General features: G+C 47.3%; 1 protein-coding gene across 4 annotated transcripts in view; it reads right to left on the bottom strand.

Moving 5' to 3' along the window:
• Positions 1 to 18,396, bottom strand: part of LOC105478329 (cornichon family AMPA receptor auxiliary protein 3) — a 333,823-nt gene that overhangs the window by 128,582 nt on the left and 186,845 nt on the right. The window contains exon 1 of one of the 4 annotated variants that reach the window (XM_011735498.3): positions 7,172 to 7,292. The exons of the other annotated variants lie outside the window; for them this stretch is intronic. Within the exon in view, the coding sequence (XP_011733800.1) occupies positions 7,172 to 7,252 (81 nt within the window). The 5' untranslated portion in view covers positions 7,253 to 7,292. Of the gene's footprint in view, positions 1 to 7,171; positions 7,293 to 18,396 lie in introns of those variants that run through there. 4 annotated transcript variants of the gene reach the window in all.

Here is an 18,396-nt window from a genome sequence, read left to right as displayed (position 1 = left end):
GGCATGGGGCAGGTAGCCCCATGGACACCCGGGTCAGTGTCAGGGGACAGGTCTGGGAGGGCAGGAAACTACCAACTTGAAAAGGAAGGTGCAGAAAGAAGAACCCACAGGGGAGATGGAGGAGAAACAGGGTCCCAGAAAAACAACATTTGAAAACAGTTGCAAAGAAGATGCAGACAGCAGTCTCAAAGCCATGGAGAGGCCAAGATAAGCACTAAATGGTGCCCAGAGATTGCCACAGGAGACCACGGGTGTCCTCATCAAGTGCTGGGCTGAGAAGGGGCGGGGGCACAAGCCAGGTAGCCAGAAAGGAAACAAGTGTCTTTGGAAAAGAGAAAAGATACACAAATAGCAAAATGCTGACACTTGCCAATTCTGAGTGGTGGATGCAGAGGGCTTTGTTTTATTAGTCTCCGCGGTTTCTGAGTGTCTGATGTAAGAATCCAAAGAGGCGATGGCAGGCAGGATGTGGTGAGACAAAACCGCTCTGCAAAGGAAGAGAGGTTGAGCAGCATCTAGAAGGCCTGGGGACCAAAGGCTTGTCTGCAGCTCAGAGGCACCACAGCCTTTGAATCTGCCAGGGGTGGGGATGGGTGGACCTGCAAAGGGCAGTGGCTGAAGACACAGACAGGTGGGGAAAAGTGGTGGAGCAATGTCCACAGATAACTAGGAGGGGAGGAAGTGGCCTCAGATGAGGGACAGACTTTGCTGTTCTGAGTCCCAGAAGGAAAGATAAATCATTAATCAGAAGTCTGGGGAGGGGCAGGGTCCTGAGGCATCCCTGTCTGATCATCTCTATCTTGTCTGTGAGCTGGAAGTAAAGTCACCTGCTCAGAGGAAGTCGGGGGTGGGGGACAGTTTGGGGAGCTCCAGGGGGCTCTGAGAAAATGACAACAATCTAGAACAGTGTTGTGGAAGCTGAAGGAACTGACTCACATCCCACTGAAGAGTTAGGAGGCAATACTGAGACCAGCTAAGGTCAAACCATGCATCCACGTGGGTCCCAGCAGCTCCCGGGTACCTGGGGTGAGAGAAGAGAGGGAAGAGAGTGGATTCCTGGGAGACTGAGGCATCCACTACAGGAGCGACAGGAAACAGAGGATGCAGCAGTGGAGAGCAGCAGCAGGAGCTAAGTGGTAGATGATGAGGGGTGATGACACAGAGGAGGAATGAAATCCTAGAGGAGCGATGCGTTGAGAGAAGAAGGAAAAGCCACACTCAAAGGAGGCCCAAGAACCCCTGGGGCAGCAGAGTACGGGAGTAGAGAACAGGGAGCTCACACTGCAGAGGCAGGTCCAAGGCAGGTCAGGGGGCCCAGGGACCACAAAGACGGAAGTGGTCACCAAAGGGGAGGTCAGATAACCAACAGTACCCAGCGCCTTGCAGGACAGCAAGGGCAGGACACTGGCCAGGAGCCAAGTCCTCAATGGTGCCCAGTGGAGGGGCCCATAGGAGTGAGTCAGATGACGGTGACAAGGAGGTGGCAAGGGCACTATCCAGATAGCATGGCTACAGAAGAATGATGCCCCAGAGGAACCTGTTTGCAGACTTACTGGGAGAGAGAGCCACAGCAGAAAACAAGTCCAGAGAGCAAAGCGCAGAGCCATGTGGATATACAGAAGGGAAAGGCACCAGGTAGCCAGAGGGGCTAGAGTGAGGCAAGGGCCCGGGCACAGCTTCAGGGCCACTATAGGTGGGAGCTCCAATTGCCTGGCAAGAGCCTCACAACACTCACTGCCTTTAATGTTTGTTCAGTAACTCTAAAGTCAAAGACAAGTTACTTTAGTGTCTCTAATATCCAACCCGTGAGGCCTTGAAACCTCACCAAACAGTTGGGATTGGAGCTGGTGCCTGATTGTTTTAGGTGACCTGCGAATTCTGCATACTTCTCTCCTCTCGTCTCCTCTCTAACATGACTGCAGTGGAAATACAATGATGACGTAAGCTTTCTTTTTCGGGGGTGTTATTGCAATGCAAACAAGGATAAGGCAGCATGCAGTGCAAACAAGGATAAGGTGCCATGCATCAACCCAGACATTACACTTTCCAGAAGGTGTTCTCCCCAGGGACAGCCAGTGCTTCTCCCAACCTACTCTTCTGAAAGAGAACCAGCTCCACTATTATCAAGAAGGGCCCCATACCCCATGGCAATGGCCAGTCTTCTTTGCAATAATTAGCTTCCAAAGTTTCAAAGTGCCAGGGCATGGGGGAAAATGCACATTGTCCAAACTACTTAGAAAGCAGTCCTTAAGAAGCAGCCAGAAGTCAAATCAGAAACGAGTTACCATTAATCTGTTCTCCCACTGCTAATAAAGACATACCCGAGACTGGGTAATTTACAAAGAAAAGAAGTTTAATGGACTCACAGTTCAGCATGGCTGTGAGGAGGCCTCAAGAGGATGGCAGAAGGTGAAGGAGGAGCAAAGGCATGTCTTACATGGTGGCAGGCAAGAGAGCATGTGCAGGAGAACTGCCCTTTATAAAACCATTAGATCTCATGAGACTTATTCACTATCATGAGAACAGCATAGAAAAAAACCATCCCCCATGATTCAATTACTTTCCACCAGATCCTTCCCACAACATGTGGCAATTATGAGAGCTACAATTCAAGATGAGATTTGGGTGTGAACACAGCCAAAACATATCACTATATCAACTGGAAATGAGTCAAGCCAGAAGGAAACAAGAATTTGTCCTACGAGTATTTATACCAAACAGTCTCTGTGTGTCAGGCACTGTTCTGGGCTCTGGAGAAACAATGGTAAAGGAGAAAACGTCCCTGCTCTCATGGAGCTTCCTTCCACTCTGGCTGTGGGGCAATGGGCAGTGATGGAGGGAGGAGATAAGAGGGGGATGGAGCAGGCTGGAGCTGTGGACATCCCACCTGAAAGTGAGATGCCAGAAAGGACAGGGGCATCACAAGTAGAACAAAAAGTGGAGACCACGTAAGACCTGGCAATGAGTGCAGTACCCTCATCTAAGTAGGCCAAGGCAGGGTCATAAAAATACAGGCTATTTATTATCAACCCCAAGCATCCTACCATTTCACATAAACCCATTTTTTGTTTCCCGATGGGTACTCTGAGAAACTGAGATGTTTACTAGATTTCCAGAGGCTGAGTCTGCGACAGGGTAGAACTGCAAAAGGCTCCACCATGAAGACATCTTCCCTAGAAACACTGCCTCTCAGTACATATGTATGTCATCCCTGTCCGGGGCCATTTAAACCCTCACACAGCAAATGCTGCTGTGAATCCAAAGAAATTTCAACGTGAGATGGTACATCGGATCTTTCTAGGGAATTTTATTGGGAATTAATTTTATTTGTATATTGTCAAAACTTACAGTGACTCCAAATATAAAAACTTCAAAAGCTAAAAACCTGAAATCCAGTAGTGAATCTTTGATTTTTTCAAAGAATAGCTTCGTCTGGGTTTATATAAATGAGACATGCTGCAAACAGGCTTAATCAAGGCAGAGCTGGGAAGGCTCTTGTGAGTAAACACCATTCATTTCATACTGGCTGCAAATACACATCACTTCACATCAAAAACCCTTTAGAACACTTTTTTTCCTTCTAAACATCCACACGCAATTTTTTTTCTTAGAAACGGGGTCTCACTATGTTGCCTAGGCTGCTCTCAAACTCCTGGGCTCAATGATCCTCTTGCCTCAACCTCCCAAAGTGCTGGAATTACAAGCATGAGCCACTGAGCCGGGCCATATGCAATTTTTTAAAATACATAAGAGATAATCTTTTCTAGATAAGATTAGTGATTATTTTATTTAATTACAAATCATTGTATTTTCAAAATTTTGGACAAGGAACCTGTATCATTTTATAAGCGAAAGTCCAAATAAACAGAATCTTCCTCTTTAAGGATATATAGTATGTCTTGAGTCTGGTTGCTGTTGCTGTTAAAACTACAATCAGAAATTCCAACTCTAAAATTTCATTTATACAGAGAAAGGTAATCCTTTGGATATAAATTATTATCTAAGTTATGAATCCAAAAATAGTGACTACAGTTAGAGAAAGGGCTTAGGCTTAAGAGTCTCACAGACCTAGCTCAAGTCCATGAATACCAGCTCCAATACATACCAGCTGTGCAACCTTAGGCAACCTTGTGACCTCTCCGATCCAGTTTCCTCATCTGGGAAATGTCAGTTATGAGGACTAAAGGGCTGCCTGGGCAGTAAGAGGCCAGGTGCCTGAGGGTATGCAAAGCCACAGAAAAACTCAGTTTTCTTCTGCTTCTTCCAAATGTGATAAATGTACTCAGAAATAGTAGTTGATATAAAATAAATGGGTAACTTGAAATATTTTCAATGGAAAACAAATGCAGATAAATTTCCTAAGTAAAAAACAAGACTTGAAAGAAAGGCTGGCCACATCCATCCTTGCTCCCAGACAGCCGGTGGGAAGAAAGGGGAGGAAAACGACTGGACTGAGAGATCCTCTGTAAAGTACCTAAAATTTGTCCTACAGCAGACACCCAACACATGGTAGCTACCATCCTTACCCCTAAGTAGGTAAGTACAATTCAATAAGAAAAGCATGCCATCTTCATATCTTCAGCCTAGACACGGCAGCGTGGCAGGCATTTTCACTGCTATACGTTGTTAAGTGCCCAATTCATTTTGGGGGGTATTGATACATACCACACAATCAATATGCCTTGTCCGATCAAGAAGTACATAAGGAACGTAAGAAGCTGGAAAGAAGGCAAACAGTCTAACGTAAAACCAAGGCTCCTCAATTTTGGTCGAAATAATTACTACCATGTTAACTAACACCCAGACATACAAACCGTGCCCAGAAATCAGGGTGTCTCTGGTTTCCCAGTTCAATGTTCAGGAACCAAATCAGTGTGATGGGGTTTGGGTTGTTTGATTTGGAGAGAGGGAAAGAGATAGAGAAGGAAAAGACTAGGAAAGGAGGGACTGAGACTATGAAATTATTACTGTAATGTGAAATCAAAACGCACAAATTCTTTTCATCATTAGAAACAAGAATCTTGCCACTTCCATGAGGAATCTGGATAAAACCTGAGTTGGGATTTGACTGCATTTCAACCACCCCTAGACAAGGGGGTGAGCATTGAGAAACTGGAGGGCAGAGACCAATGCTGGATGAGGGAACACCTGATTTTCATTCAAATGTCAACTAGCTGCGCAAACCACTCAGTTAAGCTGTTCTTGAATTATTAATCATCTTCCCCTGAACGAGAGGAAATTATTCTTTCTGGTTACTTGCTCTGCTTCAGGGACCAGTTCAGAGAACTCCAAGCCAGACTGAGTTTGAGGGAGCTCTCTAGTACCTGACACCCTCTGGCCAAGGCAAAAACAGAAAACAGCAAATGAGGTATTGCAGAAAAAAAGGGAGCAGTTGGCCTTCTAGAATGCAAGTAACTCCCCAAATCCAAAGAAGCTGAGGAAGTTCCTTTAAAGCACATTAGCAGAGGTTTGCTGCACTGCTTGGGCAGGGTCTAATCTGTACTCCTTCTATTCTCAATCAGGTAAGTTTCCTTTTCCCTTAAGAACTGTCAGCAACTTCAAGTCTCAATTTCCTACCACAGATTAGACCCAGCCTGGCAGAGCAGAGAAGGGAGGGTTTAAAATCCCAGTACTTATAAACAGCAGATTTTTTTAAATCATCCTCCAAATATCTATGTTTGAATTCCCTGTCACCCCCCGATTCCTAAGTCTACTGATGCACGGTTTTACACAATCTGAAAAATGGAGGAAAGCTTAGCGATCATCCAGGTCAATTTTCTCACTTTAGAGCTGTGGAAGGAAGCCAGCAAGGGTCTTTCCTAAGGTTACACGGTCGGAAGCCGCCTTCCTCCCCGAGTTTCCCCTCTCCTCTCTGTCAGAGCCCTGTAGCCGGAGCTGCTCTAGCTGCTCAGTTCTATTCTAAGACAAACTCTCACTCCGCAAACCACTTACACAAAACATGGGCATCTCATGCACCCTGCAATTTTCTTCACGTCTTCATTTTGGGGCATCCCCACTGTATGAGAGTCTCTGATGCTCACCAGAACCATGCCTCCAGGAATTCGTCTCAGGGTTCTTCCCTGTCACCTAGACTCTGGGCAGGGCAAAGCTGTTAAAGGTGGGAAATTATGCACTGGGATGCTCCTTCTAAACATTTGGCCTTGGCCATTCTTCCCACCAGCCCTCTGAGGGTGAGGATAAGGGGCTTAAACAACTTCAGTGAAGAAAGCCTTGAGAGTTGCATGCACTCGCTAAATGCTGTATTGTCTTTGAGAGGACCAGCGTATGCACTCTTGCGCTCTCAGTACTTCTCTTCCCCTATTCAGAAGCTTTCGCTCCTCTATTCCCACCCACACCTAAAGACCTGGGATCCAAGGCTGCCCTCCACCTGGCATAGCCCCGGGAAGGGTGACATGAAGCTTGTGCGGGCTGGGGACTCTGGGGGCGTAGCGGAGGTTCGCCACCTGCAGGGGGTCTTCAGGAGTCGGACGTTCAGACGCCAAGAGGGCAGAGGAGGACACCGTCGTCGCTCTCCACGGTCTCTCTTTGTGACTTTCCTCCACGGCCTTAATGATGCCTACCCTTCCCCAGTCTCCCTCGTCTCCTTGCTCTTCTTTTCCTTACCTTTCCCCCACCGCCTTCCACTTCGACCCCCATCGCCCAGTCTCCCTCCTCTCCGCGGGCTCGGCCTCTCCCTACCTCTTACAAGGCGCTCCCGTCGTGTTTCCACTTTGTCTCCAATTATGTCTAAATGCAACCCACCACAGATGCTGACATTTTAAATATTTAGTTATTATAGCTACTTGACTAATTGCCGGGACCGACGGCGGCACTTCTCCTTAGCCTCCTGCCGCAGGAGAGGAGGGAGCGGGAGAGGAAGGAGTTAGATGTGGTTATAGCCGCCACTCCCCGGGGCCCGGGACCCGGGACGCCCGGTCGGGCCCTGCAGAGGGTGTCCCACCCGGGCACCAGCGGCCCCCCGACTCCAGCGAGGGCACCGAAGGCGCGCCCGGCGGGATGCAGCGAACTGCCTCCTGCCCCGGGACAGAGGAGCGGCAGAAAGTCCACCCTCCCGGTCCGCCCACGCCCGCAAGGTGGAAAAAGTGGGGTGAAATAGGGGAAATTTAGCGAAATTGGGGCAAAAGAAGAGAGACCAAAGCGGGTTACTCACGTGCCAGATGGCGAAGAAGATGAGCGCAGCGCACAGCACCAGAGACAGCATGTAGCAGAACGCAGCGAAAGTGAAGGCCATGGCCGGCTGACCCCAATCCCACTGCACACGCCAAGAAGCCCCTAGGAGCCCAATGCCTCCCTCGAGGACCGCACTGCCTCAAAGGGGCCGCGTCTGCACGCTCCTCTCCAGGATAATGCCCAGGAGGGCGCACAGCTAGCGGAGCGACTCGAGGGTCAGCAAATAGGCGCTGGATTCCCGCAGGCTCCGGCGACCCCAGACCCGGCCCTCCGACGAAGACAGGGAAACGTGTGTCGAGTGTCGTTGGCGGGAACTGTCCCCAAATCGAAGACGAAACCAAATCAGCAGCGAACACCTGCAAATTAGTGTCAAGCTGTAAGCCCCTCGAGACCAATACGACAAGCGATGCAAGGACTCCACGGAGGACCGAGGGAGGAGGTCCCGTCCGCCCCAGGAAGAGCTCTCTGCTTTCCGCCACTAAACCGCAGAAGAGAGACGAGCGCTCCTCTCCGGACCCTCCAGCGCCACGGGGGCGCAAACGGATAGTGTCCAGCGAGGTGCCCAGGCGGCCTCCGAGCTCCTCCCAAATCCCACCGCCGGCAGCGCTCTTTCCCGAGAGAAGGGGTCTTTAGGTAGCCGGGAGGAGGTAGGCTCAGTTGGTCCTGCGCCCCAGACGCGGCTTCCTGCTCAGCCGTGCGCTCCCGGGCGCGCCAGTCCCCAACCGCGACTCTGGCCAGCCGGCCTCGGCAACCCAAGTGTCCCGGAAACCGGGGGTCGGGCCGGGGTGAGCACTGGCTCCACTCAGTGGGCCAGCTCCCGCCCGGGTGGCTGTAGCGGCGGGTTTCAGGCCAAGCACTGTAGCTCGCTCCACCTGCTGCTGCTGCTGCTGCTGCTGCCGCTGCCGCCGCCGCCGCCTCTGCCACTGCGAGAACTGTAGCGGTGTGACCCGGGATTCCCTCCTCTCGGCGCCCCACCCTGGACTCCTGCTCCACTGAGCGCGCCCTCCTCGGCGGGCGGAGACTGCAGTGCCGGGAGCTAAGGAAAGGTGGGTGGCGAAGCGCGGCCGGACGCTTGGTGGCCGCTGCCGCCGCCACTGCAGCTGTGCGCGCCCGCCTCTTGGAGGAAACTTGAAGCCAGCAGTACTGGCAGGGCTGGAGGCCGAGCGGAGGTGGGGCGGGACCGGTTGGAGCAGGGACTCTTTAAACACGTGCGTCTGGAGGAGGTGGGAAGCTGCGGAAGGGTATGGTGTGTGCCTCGCGCCTAAACGCGGCAGCCGCCCCTCCCGGTTCTTGCAGTTTCGCCTATCGGAGTGGGAAGTGTGAGGACTTGGGGCGTTGCCTAGTGTTGGTTGGGGATACAGTACAAGCCTTGGATCCCAAAGCTGCTTGGGTGGATTTTACCAAACTGTAGCATACTCAGTGCTTAGGGTAGCGTTTACTGCTCTGCTCCCAGACCCTGCAAAATTCTCCATTAGCGTCCTTCCGTTGCATTCTCTATCCTACCCAGCCATCCGACCTTGGGATTAGGGAAACGTGGACTTGGTGGACTATTCTGAGCTGAAGAGGAAGCAACGAGGGCTCGGTGGTATTGGTGGTAGTCTAGTGGAATTGTCAAGAGGATGCTTTGGGAAGTAGACCGTTTTCCAGCTCCTCGGTACCTAACCTCTTTAATCCCTAGTTTCCTTATCAGAAAAACATAAATAAGAGTAGAGTCAAGCCATTTCAAAGGATTAAAAGGGAACACAAGCAAAAAACCTAGCGCACAGCCTGGCACTTGGTATACATCCAATAAGTGGTAGGGATTATTAATTGCACCCTTTCCCCTAGTGGCCCAGCATCTTGAAGTTCACCATGCTTACTTTGCAAGAGATTTCTGACACTGCAGTGACAGAGGTCCAGTCATTCCAGATAGAACTTCAGTTTCAGATAAGTCATCAGATCCAGAAAGCAAGGAGAAATACCCTGAAAGACCACTGGCAAATCTCGGTGAAAGACTAGACGCACCTCATGGATTGGAGTGAATCTTAGAGCACCCGGTACCTTGCACAGGGTGGGAACTAGATAAATAACTATTGCTTGATTCTGACTCTGGTGTGCTAGCTTTCCTGTTCACAGCTGTGATTCCGATGCCTTGAGAGCTGGAAGGGATGAATTCCAGCAAGCTAGAGATACAGCTTTCTAGTGACAGAACTGGAATCCTGTCTGCAGACTGCTAATCCTGGGTTCTTTCTACTGTGCCCCAACATTCCTGCAGCTGTTTGGCCACATCTTCAATTTATTTATTTATTTATTTATTTATTTATTTATTTATGAGATGGAGTTTCACTTTGTCGCCAGGCTGGAGTGCAGTGGCATGATCTCGGCTCACTGCAACCTCTGCCTCCCGGGTTCAAGCGATTCTCCTGCCTCGGCCTCCCGAGTAGCTGGGACTACAGGCACTCACCACCACGCCCAGCTAATCTTTGTATTTTTAGTAAAGACAGGGTTTCACCATGTTGGCCAGGATGGTCTCGATCTCTTGACCTCGTGATCTACCCACCTCGGCCTCCCAAAGTGCTGGTATTACAGGCGTGAGCCACCATGCCCCACCCTTCAATTTATTTTATTTTATTTTTTTGAAGACAGAGTCTTGCTGTGTTGCCCAGGCTGGAGTGCAGTGGTGCTATCATAGCTCACTGCAGCCTCAAACTCCTGGCTAGGACTACAGGCATGCACCACCAAACCCAGATAATTTTTGTTTTGTTTTGTTTGCAGACATAGGTCTCAATATATGGCCAGGCTGGTCCCAAACTCCTGACCTCAAGCAATCCTCCAGCCTTGGCCTCCCAAAGCGCTGGGATTATAGGTGTGCACCACAGTGCCTGGCCTCATATCTCCCTCCAGTTTGGAAACTAGATGCCTTTCAGTGAGAAGTGGAGAAACTAGAGCAAATCCAGAGACTGTTGACCAGAGCAATGAATTGATCAACATTTTATTGCCTCTGGGTCAGGACTGGCTACATACTTTGGAGGGCCAAGTGCAAATGAAAATGTGGGACTTTGTATTAGGCCGTTCTCGCATTGCTGTAAAGAAATACCTGGCCAGGCGTGGTGGCTCACGCCTGTAATCCCAGTACTTGGGGAGGGCAAGATGGGCAGATCACCTGAGCTTAGGTATTTGAGACCAGCCTGGGCAACATGGCAGAAACCCCATCTCTACAAAAAATATAAAAATTAGCCAGGTGTGGTGGCATGCATCTGTAGTCCCAGCTTCTTGCAGGGCTGAAGTGAGAGTATTGCTTGAGCCCAGGAGGTCAAGGGTGCAGTGAGCTGTGTTCATGCCACTGTACTCCAGCCTAGGCAACAGAGTCAGATCCTGTCTTAAAAAAAAAAAAAAAAAAAAGCAGAGGCCGAGTACTTTATAAAGAAAACAAGTTGAACTCGCTCACGGTTCTGCATGGCACCAGTATCTGCTCGGCTTTGGGGAAGGCCTCAGGGGTGCTTATATTCATGGTGGAAGGTGAAGCAGGAGCAGGCATGTCACATGGCAAAAGCAAGAGCAAGAGAGGGTTGTGGGGAAGTGCCACACACATCTAAATAACCAGATGTTGCAAGAACACTCTCTTTATTGCAAGGACAGCAGGAAACCATGAGGGATCCACCCCCATGACCCAGACACCTCCCCCCAGGCCCCACCTCCAACACTGGAGATTACATTTCAACATGAGATTTGGGCAGGGACAAATACCCAAACTATATCAAGCTTCTTGTTTAAAAATTAAGAATTTCAAGACAGCAACAGCAGAGCATTAAGCCAAGCATGAGGCCCTTCTGAGCACAAGACCCTGGACAGCTGTAGAAGTTGAATGCCTACAAATCTAGCCCTGCTCTGGGTTATACCCTATGTTGCTTTCTCTTTTACATAAGTATTTCTTCTAGTATAAATTGTCATTAAAGAAAATTTGGAGGCCAGGCACCGTGGCTCACACCTGTAATCTCAGCACTTTGGGAGGCTGAGGCGGGTGGATTCCTTGAGGTCAGGAGTTCACGATCAGCTTGGGCAACATAATTAAGACCCTGTCTCTACAAAAATTAAAATAAAATTAGCCAGGCATGGTGGTGCGCACCTGTAGTCTCAGCTACTCGGGAGGCTGAGGCCAGAGGATTGCTTGAGCCCAAGAGGTCGAGGCACAGTGAGCTGTGATCATGCCACTGCACCCCAGCTTGGGTGACAAAGCAAGATCCTGTCTCCAAAATATAAAATAATTTGGAAAATATAAAAATGAAAAAGATAAACACCACAGTTTGCTGCTGTCAGATACTACCAACACGATCCTGGTATATTTCTTTCTAGCTGTTTTTTTGTTTGTTTGTTTGTTTTGCTTTTTATTTTATATAGCTCATTTCTTTTCATTGTTGTAACTGTACTGTATAAAATTTCATGACATGAAAACAATGAGATAATATCAAAGGAAAATTTAAGAATTCAAGAATTTTGAGTCCCTTTGGGACCGATCTGATCTTTTGTTTCTGCTGGTTCTTGTTTATGAAGTCCTCGCTTCTTATCCATCTACTAGATTTTTACTGTGCCAACCTTGTTTTGAAAAATTTTCTTACAGGCATTTGAGGCCTAAAATGATGTTATCTTTCTCTAGGGGGGATTTTCAACTTCTTTTGCCAGGTGTCTAGGGGAGCCTAGTGCTCCAGGATTACCTTAATCCAAATTCAGCATTTGAGATTTTCCAGGATGACCAAGATAACTGTGGTCTGTGTGAGGGCTGCTTTATTTCTGGTTCAGCCTTACTCACATGGAACAGTCCTTCTGGATCTCAAGTCAAAACATAGGGCTTATCAAGTCCCAACCCTTGATGGTCCTTGGATTCTGACTTTTGCCCCTAACCCCACAGAATACTAAAGGCATAACTCAGTCTCTCAGCCACCTCCTCAAGAGTAAGAAATGCCCCGAGAAAAAAAAGTGGCCCCAAGAGCTAAACCAACCCCTCTAGATTCTGAATCACTCTCAGATTTTGACCCCAATAATTCCTTACTCTCTTATTAGGTCTTTGATGCTTTCAAGAAGATGTTTTTATATTTCATTCAGCTTTGTAAGTTGTGCTCAGTGGGAGAACTGGTCTGAATTTTGTAGCGCAGCATCTGAGAGTCTCTACATCAAAATAAAATTTCAAATTTAAAAATGGAATCCATTATCCTACTACTGTGACTTTCAGCCACTGCTTTTCTTGCCATTTACCGGGTCCTGCTTTGCCTTGTTTTATTAGTTACAGAACGATATATTGGCCAAGGTGACTGCAAAACTTCAGAAAATAAGAACCCCAGGCAGTTACTGCTCGTTATTTCAAAACATTTTAGTGTCCATAGTTCTGGGCACTGTCAGGGATCCACAAGGTTTCTAGTCTAATTGGTGAGGCAGTAATTCCTTCACAAGGCAGTGTTTAAAAAATCAAAAAGTACTAGTGACACAGTAGAGGAAGGCAAGGGAGAAGGTGATTGGGAATGGATGTTGAGTGGAGTGACCAACCTACATTGTTTTCTCTACTGTAGACATTGAAAAGCCAATTACCTGATTTTTTTCCCCACCCGTCATGCAGCCAGGAGAGGCCATATGACACAGTTTGAACTCTTTAGATAATATTTCTTTTTGCCTGAAACGCAGATCTGATACCTGGAGGTACAGAGCCATCCTGTGACCATAAGGAGGACACCAGCACATTAAGAAGGGAAAGCTAAGAAGATACAGAGGGCAAGGGTCACTGACAACATGATCAAGCCACTCTACCAGGCCTTACCTTCCTATTCCCTGACTTCTTGTTGAAAGAAACAATAAAACTTCTCATTTTTTTTAACCTATAGAAGTAAGGCATTCTGTTACTTATGGGTGAACACAATTCTTAACTGATGCCATGGTTTAATGGGGGTAGGGATCCTGGTGTGACAGGAAATTGAGATAATCAGTTTATGGCCAGTGTAGCAGCGCCAAGACACTATTAATGTCTCAAGCTCTTTTGCCTTCCTGACTTGCTAGCCTCAGTATGTGGATTTTGTTCTCCCAGTCTGAAGGCATAACTTTTGGGGAAGAGTAAAGGAAGCCCTCTCCAGAGATCTGCTACATCTCATTGGCCAGAACTCTGACATTTGGCCACCACTACCTAGTTGCAAGTGAATCTGAAAAGGTGAATGTTTTCTCATTTCAGCCTTTATAAAATAGAAAGGCAAAGGAAGCGGGGTTTGAGCAGCTTTTGAACAGCCAGTTCACATTTTTCCTATATTGCTATAGTCAGGTTTTCTGTTACCAACAGCCTAATACAATTTCCAGGGGCCCCAAGTTGTGCTGACAACTTGGTGTATAAGAGAGACAGTGCTTTGGGGTTAGTATGATCAGGGAAAGTTCATAGACAAAGTGGCAACCTAAGGCAAATTACATCACACTTTTTCTCTGCTTGTAAGTAAGCCTGAATGTTCCATGTTTTCCTGACCTATTCTTAACCTATTCCTGCTCCTCCTGAGTTGTTATACATAAATTAGTTTTGATTTTCTGCCTTTTCCTAATATATAGCAATACCTCTGTTTATTGAAGGTGAAGGCAAATACAGTTTGTATTAGTCTGTTTTCACACTGCTATAAAGACACTACCTGAGACTGGGTTATTTATAAAGGAAAGAGAATTCATTGACTCACAGTTCAGCATGGCTGGGGAGGCCTCAGGAAACTTACAATCACAGCAGAAGGCAACGGGGAAGCAAGGCACATCTTGCATGGCAGCAGGAGAGAGAAAGAGAGAGAGAATGAGGGGGGAGTTGCCGAACACTTTTAAACCATCAGATCTTGTGAGAACTCACAAGGAGAATAGCAGGGGGAGAACCACCCCCATGATCCAGTCATCTCTCACCAGATTCATCCCTCGACATGTGGAGATTACAATTCAAGATGAGATCTGGGTGGGAACACAGAACCAAACCGTATCGCAGATGCTCCTAATGATAGGGTTACATCCCAATAAACCCTTTGTAAATTGAAAATAGTGTACATCAAAATGCATTTAATACATCGAACCTATCACACGTTATAACTTAGCCTAACCTACCTTAAATGTGCTCCGAACACTTACATTAGCCTACAATTGGGCAAAATCATCTAACACAAAGCCTATTTTATAACAAAGTATTGAATATCTCATGTCATTTATTAAATGCTGCACCAAAAGTGAAAAACAGAATGATTTTATGGGTATTTGAAATATAATATCTATTGAATGTGTATTGCTTTGGCACCATTGTGAAGTTGAAGTTGAAAAATCTTAAGATGAACAGTCATAAGTCGGGGACTATCTGTAAAGTGTACACACACAACTCAAGACCTGGTTTATCATGAAGCTTTTTCCAACCCTATCTCCTATCTGCTCTCCCCTTACAGTCCTGTCTTCACCCTACCCTCAAGCATCCACCAGATAAATGGTCAAAGCATAAAGGGGAATGCCTTTGGATTCGTGGCAAGCTCAGTTAAGTGGGCTGTGAGCCTCCTCCTGCCCCATCACTCATCCCATTCTGCCCACAGGAAAATCTGACCAGATGCTTCATTTAGCACAAAATTCGAGAGTATCTCCTAACCGGTATCTTCCCCCATAAATGAACTCTGTAAACTTTTCAGTGCCATAAATAACTGGTATGATATATCAAGTTACTCTCTTGCTTCCCAGCCAAGCCCTGTTGAAATCCCAGAAAGCTTTCCCCATCCTCCAGCTTAAATCCAGCTCACCAAGTTCTCACTCCCACCTCTCAACACCCCCGTCCAAACACTCCCTGCAGTCCCCACCACAAAGATACTCTGCCCTGGCTAAGCAACCACCCCTAATACTGTTTCTCTCTTGGTGGGGTTTGGATGTTTGGAATGTCCTGAGAATTAGGGTTCTTTGAGTGTTTATTATAAAATTTTAAAAGACATAGAAGAATAGAGAGTTCAGTGAACATTCATCTACCTATCTGGATTCAGCAACTGTTAGCATTTTTGTGCTTTGAGTTGTTTCAAAATTGTATTTTACAGCTGATTTGTGCAAACCAGGATCTAAAGATTTTCTCACCCCCCAGTGTGACAGTAGCTAGGCAGGCAGAGATGAGCAGGGCAGGAGAGGTCCTCCCCCCAACAACAGGCAATGCCAGGCAACCACAGGTCAGGGTCAGGTGATTGTTAACTGTCTCTCTAAAATAATAATTCTTTGTGGCCCAGTGCCAGAGAAAGGCAGTCTCCCAACAGATAGAAGCACCTGAAACTGGTAATCAGCAGCTTCCCAATAAGATCTCAGGAGCTGGGCGAGTAGGCTCAAACATGTGCACTAAGAGGCAAAATGGCAGAGTTTAAATGGTGTATGAACACTTGGTAAAGGAAGAATTCCTCAAGTGAGCACACAGTAAACACACTGTGCATGCAGCCCCTCCCAAGTGCTGGCAGGTCACTGTGCATGCAGACAGCCCACCCCAAGGGAAGCATCAGGGTAAGGGAAGAGACCACCCCTCATATTGTCTCATGCCCAATTTCTGCTTCCAAAGAAAGAAGAAGTAAAAACTAAAAGTCAGAAATGAAATCCACACGCAGACAGCCCAGCGCCGCACCCTGGGCATGGTTAAAGATCGACCCCTGACCTAACTGGTTATGTTATCTGTAGATTCCAGACATTATATAGAAAAGCATTGTGAAAATCCCTGTCCTGTTCTGTTCCGTTCTGATTACAGGTGCATGCAGCCCCCAGTCACGTACCCCCTGCTTGCTCAATTGATCACGACCCTCTCATGTGGACCCCTTTAGAGTTGTGAGACCTTAAAAGGGACAAGAATTGCTCACTCTGGGAGCTCGGTTTTTGAGACATGAGTCTTGCTGACACTCCCAGCCAAATAAAGCCCTTCCTTGTTTAACTCGGTGTCCGAGGGGTTTTGTCTGCGGCTTATCCTGCTACAAGGGGAGAAGGGATGCAACTCCCAAGAAATATGCCAACATACAAAACCCCAAATCAAAGGTCAAACTGTACCCTTGACTGGCTCAAGTCGTCAGCTTGGCCATCTTTCTGCTCTAAAGCTTTTTAATGAACGTTCACTCCTGCGCTGAAGCCTGCCTCAGTATCTCCTTCTGCCTTATGCCCCTTGGTTAAATTATTTCTTCTGAGGAGGCAAGAATTGAGCTTGCTGCAGACCTATACTTTGGTGCCGCCTGACTTGGATACATTCCCTAACTGCTAACACCAGGACATGTTAACCCTTTTCTTGCATGTAATTTATTATCATGCACAATAACTTTTATTTGCACAATAAAATTTTATTTGCACAATTATCTTGCACAATAACTTTTTAAAATTTTTGAGTGCTGTGAAAGGAAAATAAAATCTCAGGACCAGAAACTCACTAAGCTGAAGGACTTAGTGGGAACTGGGTCACACAAAGGATGAAGGGCAAGCTAGGAACTGGGTCACACACACCAATCTCCCATTTTCTTCCTGAATAGATAGCTACATACCTCCCTCACCTTTTGCTCAGGAGGAAACTCCTTGTAGGCCCCAAGACTTTTACCCTAAAGCAGTTCTGTTAAATTTCACCTTGACAATGCAAATTAACCACTTACTTTTACAGGTAAGGGACCATGAACAGACCTAAAAGTCATCCCTTCATTCGCCTGAGACAAATGCATATCTGATTGCTTCCTGCACTCTGTGATTATTTTATCTTATGTAAAAATGCAGATTCCACTGAGCACCAGAGGAATGCATAATTGACTATTTCCCTACCACTCCTTTCAAATGAAAAATGTGGATTCAGTAAAGCTAATCAAAAGACTCAAAGGAATGCAACCGCTTGCCTCTTTTATCTACCTCCCTTTTTTCTTCTTCTTCTTCCCCCTGCTGCCTGCTCTTTTCCCTTTAAATATTGAAGCCCCCAGACCCTCTGGGAAAAGCAAGGACCACAGATGTTCCAGTGGTTATGTGTCCCTTTTTCCTGGGTGTGTCCTTAACCTTGGCAAAATCAACTTCAAAAAATGGCTGAGACTTTCCTCCCACCATTTTCTTTTAATTATAGTGCGTACCATTGGAAAGGACCGAGGGCCAGTCCAGCTGTGTGGAGGCACAGGGACTTAATTCACTGCCAGCCAATGTCTGTTGCTCTGCATGCCCCTGTATACCTAAGTTGGCACTGTCTGGCTTAGGATTGTGTTTATTTAACTTGCTTGGCACACATTCACATGTGTGGGAAGCTATGAATTGCAGATTTGTGTGTGCTGGCTAAATCACCTTTTTCTTTAAAATAACTAAAATCTAACTTTGAGACCCCTTTCTGCTTGACTGGCAGGAAATTCAGTATCAGCCTTCACTGGGGCTCCCCACAAAATTGGGAAAAACTTCTGGGAGGCTTTCATAGCACCAAAGCACCTGGCTGCACCTCCCTCTGCCATTGGTCCTGGGTCCACACTGGTTCCTCCTGAGACATCCCAGTGTAACCGCCCAACAGGTTCCTCCTGCCCACTGCACAAACAAAATCAACTCACTGAGACCATGGCTTAAGTGTTTAACAGCTCAGTGGAGGGTCAGGGTGACAGCCTTTGTACGCACCCTCTTGTTACCTGAGTTCTTGTCTGGCATCCAGGAAGAATCAGGTTGTGTAAATGAACTGAAGGGTGGCGAATGTGGAGGATTTTATTAGTGATGGAAATGGCTCTTAGTGGGATGGAGCCACCATGGATAGGAGGACAGGAAATACCAGGTAGAAGAGTGCAGTCCAGGCTGGGCACAGTGGCTCATACCTGTAATCCCAGCACTTTAGGAGGCCGAGGCGGGTGGATTACAAGGTCAGGAGATAGAGACCATCCTGGCTAACACAGTGAAACCCCATCTGTACTAAAGAAAACAAAAAATTAGCTGGGCATAGTGGCGAGCGCCTATAGTCCCAGCTACTCGGGAGGCTGAGGCAGGAGAATGGCGTGAACCCAGGAGGCGGAGGTTGTGGTGAGCCGAGATTGCGCCACTGCAATCCAGCCTGGATGACAGAGCAAGACTCCATCTCAAAAAAAAAAAAAAAAAAAAGAAGAGTGCAATCCCCAGCAAGGGCGACACCCTCAAGCCAGGACCTGTAGCCCAAAGTGAGAACACGTACTTATGTTTTCTCACCTGAATGCTGCCTTTTCCAAAACCAGCCTGGCCCACCCTCCCCCCATCCTGTATTTATAAAAACTC

This window comes from Macaca nemestrina, chromosome 1 (genome assembly GCF_043159975.1).
Source record: "Macaca nemestrina isolate mMacNem1 chromosome 1, mMacNem.hap1, whole genome shotgun sequence".
Taxonomy (NCBI): Eukaryota; Metazoa; Chordata; class Mammalia; order Primates; family Cercopithecidae; genus Macaca; species Macaca nemestrina.
The sequence above is the reverse complement of the archived record's forward strand: the minus strand, read 5'-3'. Positions and strand labels throughout refer to the sequence as shown.